The 12584-nt window shown below is 39.1% G+C and overlaps 1 protein-coding gene across 2 annotated transcripts in view; it reads left to right on the top strand.

Annotated features, from left to right (window-relative positions):
- The window catches only part of LOC134348640 (growth factor receptor-bound protein 14-like), a 131503-nt gene that overhangs the window by 82757 nt on the left and 36162 nt on the right, over window positions 1–12584 (top strand). For both annotated transcript variants that reach the window (XM_063052338.1, XM_063052340.1), the window contains 3 exons: window positions 474–595; window positions 1284–1355; window positions 2098–2235. In XM_063052338.1, the coding sequence (XP_062908408.1) occupies window positions 474–595; window positions 1284–1355; window positions 2098–2235 (332 nt within the window). The remainder of the gene's footprint in view (window positions 1–473; window positions 596–1283; window positions 1356–2097; window positions 2236–12584) is intronic.

The raw sequence follows: 12584 nt of genomic DNA, 5'->3' as shown, positions 1-12584 counted from the left end.
GTCATGTCTCCCTAACCTTCATGTTCTGTGAAGAATTTTGCATCAAAGTGCAAATACTTTGGAACTGCTATATTAAAAATAAGGCTAGGCAAAGGTAATCCTATTTGTGTGCTAGGGCCTGTTGGTATTTTACCAAAAAATGCGAAAGAAACTTAAATGCAATGATATACTTTAAAAGACTCATAAACTTGAAAGAGTGGAAAGTGAAGCTTGTAGAATCTCCACTTGCACATTCTTAATAGTAAAATAAATTGAGTAACCATTGTAGTTGGAATCAAATTGATCACCCCTTTAAATCATAATTATAAGATTTGCAATAACCACTAACTTCTAGTGCAACATTCAATCTTGTGAGATGCTAGTAAAATCAACCTCGTTCCATTAGCTGTGTGACCACTCATCTAATGGACTGTTCTTAAAAGAAAGACTAAGGGTTTAATTCTCTGGAATTCTATTTTTTATCCTCTGTATAGAAAGAATCGTAGAAGATCATGAATCAGTGATTCAGGTACAATCAAGTTGGGCGATGGATACAGACTGTAAATTATACTTCAAAAAATGTAATGCCAAATATGAATACTTTAGAAATCCAACGGTAAGTGAGATCAGCTATTTGAATCTATAATAGTTCAATTGTTTTATATTATCAATATTGATTTAAGAGATAAAATGAGAGAATAATAACACTGAGGGAAATGTATTACTTTATCTGAGTGTTTAATTTTATAAACGTTCTTTATTTTTGTGCACACTTAAAGTGCATTGTAAAGGTTATTTACCTTTAATGGAATATTGGCAAATAAGTTTTTGTTTTTTTTAGGGGTTGAGATTTTATGGTAAATGGCAGGAAATTATCCATGCAGATTATATACCTGGAAAACTGGTGCACTTAGTATTTTAACTAAAAGTGGGGAAGTGCACATGCACTTAAGTAATTGTGTATACAACAGCTTAGCTTTTCCATTTTCGTTCAAGTCAAAGTTCTAAAGATTGAATCTAAGTTTAAACCAAGTTTTGCTGACCAGAAGGAATTGGTTTTCGTACATTCAGCTAGATTTTTGAAGTTGGTAACTATTTTGAAATGCCAGAGGTTTCATATGTTAAATTTTTCAACAAGTTCAGCAAATGGGATTTTAGTACAAATTTCAAATAAATGCAAGAGGTGCTGAACTCTAGCTGGACTAAGGTATGTTGAATAAGAATGATGTGATCAAAATGCTGTGTTGCAAAGTACAGAACTCCGTGCAAGAATTTGTTCAAATGTGTTTTATTTTCTCTCCTAGTTTTTCCCCGAAAGCATGGTGTCTAGCTGCAATGAAACAAAAGAAACTTTAAGTTATTCACAGTTGACACAGGTGAGGAATTGCAAACAATGATACTAAACTGGAAATAGCAATAGTTTTTAAAACTATTTGTCTGAGTTGCTGGGGTGAGCTGATTTGAATGAAAACTAGGTCAAAAAGTAGTTTAGCAGTTTCAAAGAATCTAGGGCAAGTGTAGACGAAAGTGAACTTAATTTGAGCCGGTGGTAAGAATATAGAAATATTGGCAATCATTCAAAAGAAGAATGAGATCATAGAATGAGTAATTACGCGCTTTGGAAAATTTGAGGTGACTGGATATGGAATGGTTAGGGGGGGCAGAGGCACTGGATGGCAAACAGCAGATTTTTTTGTATAGTTGAACATTGGTGAAATTTATTTGTGAAGGTCGCTTCACAAAATAGCACTTTATCAGATTTTGGGCCTTTTGATACATAACAACATTACAGGCATGCACAGTAATCTCTCTCAATATAGTTCACAATCTGATGTATCTTACGTAGTTGACTGGTCTGAATAAGGCCCTCAAATGGCAGTTCTTGCATACAGAAGCAAGTCTTAATGGATGGGTTCTGTTTGGTTTTAAGGGTACCTGACTGCCACCTCAGTGTAAAGTATTCCTGAGCTGAGTCAAAGTCCCCATCTCCATGTTACAACTTCCACCACAAACATTTCCACAACTTGCTGTCCAAATTTACTGTTTTACATGAGCAAGAAAACTTGATTAAAAGCTGATCCTTTGATTTGTACTTACTTTTACAAATCGTTTGCTTAGGAGTTCCTGAGTTCAAGAATGTGTCCTGAAATTCATGGGTATCTCCAAAGTAGAGAGCAAGGCAAGAAGAGCTGGAAAAAATACTATTTCATCTTGCGAAGATCTGGATTGTATTTTTCTACCAAAGGAACATCAAAGGTAAGAAAATGATGCAAATTTAATTACATTCTGAAATTGTCCTGCTCAATTTTAACACTGCAAATATTTCAGTCTCCAGTTTAAGTGTTTTAACTCAGAATAACAAGCGATTTGAGTCTCTTGGCTGCTGATTACATGATCAATGTTTGCAGTGGTCATTATAGTTGTGGAAAAATAGTGACATGTTGAAATATCTAAGAGCATGAAATTCAAAGTGGCTCCACAGATTCCTGAAGAATTTGGACAAGTTTTTAAATGCACAAGAAGGCTCAGTGGCAAGTCAGCCTTTGTCATATTTAGTGAAGATGAGTATTAGGTTATGGTGGGATGATTCTGGTCAATGCAGTACTGGAAGAAATTGGCTCCAAAAAGTGCATGGGATATTGCTCAGCATAGAATTGAGAGTGGCAGGGTATTGGTGGATGTGTAAAGCACTCCTTCCCTCTGCTCGCCTGTAGGTCACCCTTGGATAAGGTTTAGCACCTGCTTAGCCCCCTGATCAGGGTCAAGTGAAGCCATGGGAGCAGGGGATGGATGGTCATATGAACGGCTGGTGCACGTCAAGTCCTGGTTATGTGACCACTGATGCCATCGTCATAGACTGTGATCACCTACATCACATGACGCAGGACCTGACGAACAAGAATTATTTGAGTTGAAAGTGACTTGTTTGGTTAGCATATCTTTGGAACAATGGAGATTGGAGGAAGATGTTATAGGCTAATGGAAAGATCAGTGTAGGCAGGAGGAATGAGTCAGACCTGTTTTCTTAGTTTTATAACTATGTGATCTGAATTTGGACGTTGGAGAATCAAGGGGACAGCTTGGAATTTCCCTTGATTCTCCAAAGGGTATTTTGGTCTTGAACTTATTACATGCAAGGTGCCTGGATGGATAAGTCTGGGGGGAGTAAACTCAATAAAAGATTTTTAACATGTACACAGTGGGTTTAAAATTAACCTGTTTACCACTTTTCCTCAGTCAATTTCTCCAATACGTCATCAATTTCAGTCTTAAAATTTCATTCCTATTTGCTATTTCCACATGAATTTAATCTGTCTGCATCTCTCCGAGTTTGGGTGCTCATTTGGGTATCAACAGAATCTTGATCATGTGGCCATCTTACTACAAAACTTAACCATAGAGTATCTTTTCCTGTGTACCTGGTAATGAAAGTATGACTTGCTGTGTTGAAACCCTAAATAGGGTCTTGCTTTAATAAAAATAGAATTCCTAATTCTGTGGTACTTGAGGTTGTGTGTCTTTGCAGAGAAGTCCCCTCTGCTGTCTGCCCCTCTGTGCTGTGAGCTGAAGTCTGTTTGTAACAGTCAGTCAATCTGTAGTGAGTCTGAAGCAGTACAACTTCTGGTAGCCAACTATGTCACCGTCCTCTAATGGCACTCGATGGCTTAGTGGGATACCTTGGGATGGACTGGCTCGCTCTGACAGTGCCCCTTAGAAACTCTGCTTAACATGTACAATTGTAATTGTTGCTTTTCCCTTTGAGTTTGTTCTGCACTCTCCTCCCTTCCCCTTTCCCCTGCCCAACTCGCTCGACACCAGGAATCGCAGCTTGATGTAGGCACAAGTATGGAAGCTGACTGCACCTTTGTATTCTATAGAAATTGAGTTAATTCAAAGCTCAAATGTAACTGGTTGGTTTAAAAGCCCGGAATACTTGGTATATTTCTACTGTCACTGGTCGAAGTGACTTGAAACACTAAATCTGGAAAGCCTTAATATTAATATTTATCTTTTACTTTTCTTGTCTCTCTTAATCTCATTTTGCTTCCATATGTTTCTGATAACAAATTCCATAGCTAAGATATTAAAGCTTCTCCCCCTTTGGTAACCTTTTGCAGAGGTGACTAGTGTGTATGTCTGTGATATAATTTCTTCAAGTGAACTGATCTGTCCAAACAATTAAGCTTTCCTATCACCTTCTTGCTACTTCATGTCAATTGTTGACGCCTTTTGTTTGTCCTCCACTTTCCACCTTTTGGAAGGGTGGGTTGTGGAAGTTTGCAGGTTAAATGAGGACCAACTAAAAGACTAGACAATATTGGGAGAGCTGCTTTGTCTGCACTGGAACTGACTATTTGCCATTATTATTCACAAATGATACAAAGCATTAACTTAGGAGCTGGATATCATTTGTATAGCTAATTTATTTACCACCTTTTAAAATACTGCTTGCTAAGCCATTTCAAAGTAAATTTGTCAAAGTATATAATGTTCCCCAAGATGCATTTCCCAAGAGGGGGAGAAAAACAGGACTAGCTACCACTCAAAGATGAGGAAATCTTCAGATGCTGGAAATTCAAGCAGCACACAAAATGATGGTGGACGCAGCAGGCCAGGCAGCATCTCTAGGAAGAGGTACAGTCGACGTTTCGGGCCAAGACCCTTCGTCGGCACTAACTGAAAGAAGAGATAGTAAGAGATTTGAAAGTGGGAGGGGAAGGAGGAGATCCGAAATGATAGACAGGAGGGGGAGGGATGGAGCTAAGATGGAGCTGGCAAGTTGATTGGCAAAAGGGATACAAGGCTGGAGAATCTACTACTCCATGTGCTTTTACATTTGTGGATCAACCTGGCCCACCTCATTTTAAAAAATATTGTGGCTTTATTAGTTTCCCAAGATGTGATCTCATAATCAAATCAAACTTCTCCCAAATGAAATTAATCTTAAATGGGTTGATCACTGCACTATGCTAACAAGCTGTATTATACTTGTAATTAACCAATTATAAGATAACGTTTCTTTTTTTGAAAGATTTCAGAGTTTTACAATAAGATTAGAGAATTGCAAAAACCATTTACACTCTAATTGACCTGTAAACAGAAACTAATGAAGCTGATATTTGCAGAGCTATTAATATTGTGTTGTGCTATACTAATTTGCACAAGCTCAATGAAACTCATTGTTTTGAGTTTAGAAGCTGCTTTGAAATTGATGAAAAATTGAAAATTTGAATGTATTAATGTTTTATTGTAGAGTTTAATATCCTTTATCTTTTAAAGTTTTGGGGATTTGAAACTGGAGATGCCTCTAACCTACATCACAGCCCCTAATTTACAAAATAAGAAACTGATACAAAATTATTTTAAATTAATTTTGAATATTTTTGCGCAGACCTGTAATTGGCCATCACTAACCTTTGCCAGGGTATTCGAGCTTCAGCAAGACTAACTGCTTTTGAAGTGGATGTTGTATGGGGTATGTAGATTTTTGTCTGCAGCTGGAATTTTCTTAACATTTAAATATTTAGAATGAGGGCAGTTTTCAAAACAAAATCCTGCTCAGAGCAATGGTTGGTCCACACGACTGTTATTAAAAATAGGAGCTTTGAAGTAGAAACACCCTAGTTTGTCAAATCAAGGATTGTGTTCAGAAACCTTGGATGACGAGAGATGTAAATTTAGTCGAGAGAAGCAAGTTGTATTTAGGAAGCTGAAATCGGGCTGGGCATTAAGGAATATGAAGCAGCAAAGAACTCAGAAGGCCAGAAGAGTCCCTGGCAAGTTGAAACGCCAAGCCATTTTATACAAGAGGATAGTGAGGATGTATCTGAAGGATAAGAAAATTAGGGTTGAACTGGAGGAGCAGGTTGAGGGTACTAAATTGGTACGTTGTAATTGACTAAACCAAACCATTCAAGCTGTAACTGGGAGTCTTTATTTACTTGATCTGCAGATCATCTAAATCTCCCCCTCGTGACAAATGTTTTGAAGTTTTTTAAACAGTTAAATAATATATAAAACATATCATATACAACATGTATGTTATGATATATGTTAAGTAAGACCATAAGACAAAGGAGTAGAAGTCGGCCATTCGGCCCATCGAGTCTGCTCCGCCATTTTATCATGAACTGATCCATTCTCCCATTTAGTCCCACTCCCCCGCCTTCTCACCATGATTAACTGATTAAATGATTAACTAGTTTCAATGGCTATAAACGGTTTAACTGTTTGAGTCAGGGAACTGGAGGATGCCTTTTACAAAGACTCATCCCAACTAGCGGAATCCCTTTGAATATTAAATATTAATAAAATATTGAATCTGAGTATTAAATCTGTTCAAAGCTCAAACAACTCCAGATGTCTTAATTATAATTTAGCATTGTGAGATGGCTCAAAGATGCAACTAGGCAGATTAAGTGATGAAACAGATCTGTCCTGAGCTGGACATTAAGTGGCAGGGATGTAAAAGATTCTACAGATGCTGGGATTTTTGAGTATCAATGTTGGAGGAACGCAGCAGTTCAGGCAGCATCTGTAGAGGGAAACCAGTGTTTTGGCTGGGAACCTTCAAGTTGCAGTGAAATATCTTTAACATCAGAATTGGATTACGTATAATATAGCCATCTGCTATTTTGATGTGAAGTTTTCAGTGACCACCAATAATGTGAATATTCATGTTGTCTTCTCTTGTGTAGGTTTTTTTCAGTAGGATAAAATCAATGTCTCACACCATGGTTTTGCTAACATTAAATTATCATTTGAAGTTGTATTGTAAACAGGTTTTATCAGGAAGACAGGTTCTCATTTGAATTAGCTATATTCACAGTTCTGTACCTCCCTACGATGACTGACTAGGTCTCTGACAAATGGCTTGCATTAGAGTCACAAGGGAGGACATGAATGATACTGAGGATAGTGAAGAGAATGCTAATATTTTCTGGGCATTTTGGTACCGTACAGGAGAAGGTGTTTCAACTCTTGAACATAAGACAATGCAAAGTCTGGTGGATCTATCCCAGAATGAGAGGAGTGTGTCCTTGATAGATCCTTGTATTCTCTCTTGTCTCAAGACTGGGATGAGACAATAATCCCATGTGATGTAGGAGCAGAATTGAGCCATCTGGCCCATTAAGCCTCCTCTGCCATTTTATCATGGCTGATCCAAATTTTCCTCTCAGCCCCAATCTCCTGCTGCTTCCCGTATCCCTTTATGCCCTGACCAATCAAGAATGAAGTGGGGAATGGGGAAAAAGCCAGCAAATAATAGGTGACTCTTAAGTCAATAATGAGGAAATGATTAGAGGAGGTTCTGGCATAGGATTTGAAAAAGCATAGGAACATTAGGGACAGTCAGCATAGCTTTATGGTGGGGGGAGAACAGTATGTTATGAACAATTTAAATTTTCTGTAGAAACTGGAGTGGAGTAAGGTGCTTGACAAAGCTGTGGGTTGATCCAGAAGATTGTCATATGGGATCCATGGTGACTTTGTATATAGCAATCAAATTTGGTTGAACTTCGACAGGGTAATGGAGACGTGTTTCTCTGACTGGAGGCCAATGATCAGTGGGGTTCTGGGGGAATTGGTGCTGGAACCTATTTTGTGATAAATGATTCGGATGAAATTATAGTTGTGTTTGACAACATCCCTTTCTTTCTATAAACTCCATTTTTTATCTGCAAGGGATATAGCAGGATTTAAGACCATTTGGATACTGTATATGGTTGGGGAAATGGCTGATGGCATTTAATATAGTCACCAATTGAATTTAATAAGCTTGAGGCTCTGCACTCTGGTAGGTCAAATATAAGGAATGATTTAAAAATGTGAAGAGTGAAGCACAAAGCAGGAGGAGCTCTGCAGGACAGGCAGCGCCCATTGGAGGGAACGGACGAATCACATTTTGGGTCAATGGCAGAATCTTTGAGAGCGTTGACATAGAGGAATCTTGGGACAAGTCCACAACTCCCCTTAAGAGTGGCAACACAAGTTGACGGTGTGCTTTAAAAAGGTATATGACATGGTTGCCGTCATTGGTCAGGATGTGGCGTGTAAAATTGCAAACTCGCGTGTTACAGCTGTATAAAGCTCAAGTTGGGCCATATTTGAGGTACAGTATTGCATGTAGTTCTGTTAGCTGCATTGTACGACAGATGTGGAAGTTTGGAGAATGCCAGCACAAGGAATTTGTAGGTCCTACCAAAGGAGGTGGCTGAATGTACTCCTTGCCCATCCCTCTGGGCTTCTCTCCTTCTTTCTCCCTGGGCCTCCTGTCCCATGATCCTCTCATATCCCTTTTGCCAATCAACTGTCCAGCTCTTGGCTCCATCCCTCCCCCTCCCCCTCCCACTTTCAAATCTTACTAGCTCTTCCTTCAGTTAGACCTGACGAAGGGTCTTGGCCAGAAATGTCGACTGTACCTCTTCCCAGAGATGCTGCCTGGCCTGCTGCGTTCACCAGCAACTGTTATGTGTTGCCAGAGATGAGGCATATGGGCACACAACGATTATAAGGCTGTGGTTCACTGCGGCAGCTAGGATAAGTTTAATTTGGCATAGCGCAGAAGATCCTATTCTGGTACTGACTGCTACAAAAATGCTTTTGTTTTCAAGGATTAAGTTAGTAATATTTGGCAATTGTTTGTCATTTATTTGTGTAGCAGTCAAATTGAAATTTGCCTGTGATTATTGATCAGTAATTTTTCAGTATTCCCGGTGAGGAGGAATCTGTAACACAAGGCATTACATAGAATGTACTTGTATTTTTCCTGACTAGTCTGTCTGAACTTTACTCTTCCTCTAATCCAATCTGAGCAGCATTCTCTTTTCCTCAAATGCTTATCAACTTGTCTGTGCAAGTGACTTTTTGGGTATGTGTTGATCTGGTGCATTGAACCTGTCTCAGGGTCATGGAATGAAGGGTGTATCTGTGAGAATTCATGGAAGATCCAATTGTATTTTTAAAGTTTTTTTTAATAAGACAGTTTCAGAATCCAGTTTAATTTTGCTGGTATGCTGTGAAATTTGTTATGCAGTAGCAGTACACTACAATGCATAATAAAAACTGAATTAGATAGGAGTGTATTTAAAAACTGAAGTATTACATAGAGGAAGAAAGTGAGGCAGTCCAGTCACAAAAGGGATTTTCAGCATCTGCAGATTTTCCAAGTGACACAATGCTGGAGGAACTCTGTCCTACTAGCATCTATGGAAGAGAGTACAGTCGATGCTGATGCATCTCAGCCCAAAACAGTGGAGAGAATAAAGATGAGTTAGTTAGGTGAAGGGGAGGGAGAAATGCAAGGTGATGGGTGAAATTAGGAGGGGGAGGGGTGAAGTAAAGAACTGGGAAGTAGACTAGTGAAAGAGATACGGCACTGGAGAAAGAATTAATGACAGAAGGCCATGAAAGAAAAGAGTAGGTGCCGCAGAGGGAGATGATGGGTTCTCAAGAAGAAGAGGTGCGAGAGGAAAAGAGGATGGGGAATGGAGAAGTGGGGGGTCCATTACTAGAAGTTCAAAACCTATGTTCATGCCATCTGATTGGAGGCTACCCGGAGAGAATACAAGAAGTGGCTCCTCCAGGTTGTGTGGCCGCCTCACTACGGTAGAGGAGGCCAAGGATGAATATGTCAGAATGGGAAATGGAATTAAAATGGGCGGCCAATAGGAGATCACGATTTTTCTGGCTGTGCTTGGCGAAGCACTCTCACGATTTACATCAGGTCTCACTGATGTACAGGAGGCTACACCGGGAGTAACAGATGCAATGGATGACCTCAAAAGCTAATGGTAGTGTTCAATGTTCGTTCAGAAATCGGGCAGAGGAAAACTGTTCCTGAATTGCATTCAGAACCATATTGCACTTTTCTTTCTGCTTCAGATGTGTGAATTGGTCATTTACTGGGGTAAGTAAAATAAAATTTAACCGTGGTGGGTTTATTCAAAGATTAATGATTTAATAAATGTTGTACAAAATGGTTGAACAGTATTCTAGAAAGTGAACTTTAGAATTTATTTACAGTTTGAAACTTGTGTTTTTGGAAAATGTAGCAGTGCTGGTGTCATTAATTAGTGTATCCTTTACTGAAACCACTTTCTCAAATGAGAAATAACTGGTGTCCTAAATTTAAGTTATTATCTGAATACAGGGTTTCTTGAATAACTTGTGATTTAAAATTTGTGCTATTCTCACTTTTTTCTAGGTGATCTTTGTACATGTTAACAAGTATGAACATTAACTGAAGTTGCTAAGAATTAATAGTAGAGCATTTTACCTTGATGCTTGTTCTCAAAGCAAGTGGGTTATTCTTTTTAAACTTCAGGCTTTTGACTTCACCGAAAGTATATTTAAAAACTTAATTTTAATGTCTCGTGCTGTTTAGGGATTTACCAGAACGACACATTTGATGGTGGCCAGACTGTTTTAAGATGCCACTAGCTTTTGAAATTTTCTAATTCCAAGTTAATTAAACCTGGTGTTGGGGCTTGAGTGAGATCTTCCACTCCATTTTGAGTTACCTGTTTCTAGGTAACTTGGCAAAAGGAAAGATGGACCTTAACAGCCAATAGCAGTTGCACTCAAACGAAATTACTTTGTCATACAAATGTGTCACTTGTCATGACATTTCTGTCACTGCTGAAAATGAAGTATAAATTCCATTAATAGAGCAAATGTAGAGGCAGATAACAGTATGCATTTGCTTCCGAGACTGGCTGAGAGTCTATGGGTGTCTGTTGTACCTTCTCAATGAAATGGGAATGAAATTGTTTTCACTGACAAAGCTTTTACAGAGAAAAATCTTTTAAATAGTGGGTACTACATGAAACTGTGGGTTAGTTTGTTTCCTCCAGATGCTGAATTGTTTGATGGAGTGGTGAATCAAGTTTATTATCACTGTACATAATTTGTAATAAGATATAAGTAGTACAGACAGAGCAATATGGGAGGTAGTGTTTGATTTCGTGGAGTGATAGATCTGATGGCAGAAGGGAAGAAGCTGTTTCTGAAACTGCTTTTTTAGACTCTTGTGCCTGCTCCCTGATGGTAGTAATGAGAAGAGGGGATGTCCTCAATGAGGGGTCTTAATGATACTGCCTTACAAAGACGCTCTTGATGGTGGGGAAGCTACTGCCCACTGTGGGACTGGCCAATTCTATGTCCCTCTAGTTGTTATTGATCCTATGCATTGAGCCTCTGTACTAGGCAGTGAGGCAGCCAGTCAGAATGACCTCCACAGTATAACAGTAGAAATTTGTCCAAAACTCAATCTCCTAATGAAGTGTAGTTACTGGCATTCCTCCTTCGTGATTGCGTCGGTTTGTTGGGCCCAGGATAGAACCTCAGATGTTGACACCCAGTCGGCTTTGAAGCTGCTCTAACACCTCTGAAGACTGGGGTGTGTTCTCTGAATTTGCCCTTTCTGCAGTCTATAGTCAGTCCCTTTTCCTTACCGATGTTGAGTGCAAGATTGAGACACCACTTAACAAAGTATTCCCTTACTCCTGTCCATCGTGTCACCATATGAAATTCTGCCAACAGTTGTCATTGGCAAACTTGTATGGTGTTCGAGCTGTGCCTGGCCCCTCTCGAGTGCAGAGAGAATACAGCAGTCGGCAAAGCACACATCCTGGAGGTGGGCCTGTGACTCTCGGTGACTCCAATCTGCACTGACTGTGATCTCATCCAGTGAGGAAGCTGAGGGTCCAATTGCAAAGGGCTAAGTTTTAAAACTTATTGGTTAGTACTGAGGGGATGTTAAATGCTGAGGTGTAATCAGTAAACAGCAGCCTGATGTAGAAATTGCCGTTGTCCTGGTAGTACAAGGTTGAGTGGAGAGCAGTTCTGGTTGCTTCAGACTTAAATCCTAACAGAAATGCATTAGGGTAGCCTCTAAGCATGTATCTAATTTACTGTACTTTTGATCTGTTTTTAAACATCGATCAAGGGAATTGATTCTATTAATTTGGTGCAGTAGGATTTTGGTATAAAAATATTCTCAGTCTACCTGTACTTAGTAACTGATTTGTTATTGGCTGGCCAGCAACCAAGTACTGAACGCTTCACTTGCAGCAACGAAATACTGAATGCCAGAGTTGTAGCATCAACAGTTGGGTCAATGCCAGTTGAACGAAAGCTCAGGATTGTATCGTTCTCTTATCTTGTTCTTGTGGAATCCTCCCTTGTAACAAACATAAATGGACCTAGTCTCTATTCCAGCCTTTGGCTGTCTGAAGATGCTGTTACTTAGTTTCTATAAATTATACAAATACTTCTGATGAAAATTGGCTTTATCCTTGACCTTGTGTTTTCCTATTATGAAGAACATGGGTCTAACTGCTATGAAGCCAAACTGAAGTTTTAGCCTTGGCAATACTTCTGTATCTAATTATAGCTGTACCCCTATCTTCAGAGCTGCATTGTTGTTTAGAACAATACTTCGCCACTCTTTTAAAGATGTGTGTAGCCCTCAGGTTTTTTGCAGTGGATTGATATTGAAATTGCCCTTTGTAATCGTGTGCATCTTTCCCCATAGTATTTCTGAAATTTGACCTCCAGCAGTTATTACTGTTTCAGTGTCAGCAAACTTTTTAATAAACCAT

This window comes from Mobula hypostoma, chromosome 6 (genome assembly GCF_963921235.1).
Source record: "Mobula hypostoma chromosome 6, sMobHyp1.1, whole genome shotgun sequence".
Taxonomy (NCBI): Eukaryota; Metazoa; Chordata; class Chondrichthyes; order Myliobatiformes; family Myliobatidae; genus Mobula; species Mobula hypostoma.
The sequence above is the reverse complement of the archived record's forward strand: the minus strand, read 5'-3'. Positions and strand labels throughout refer to the sequence as shown.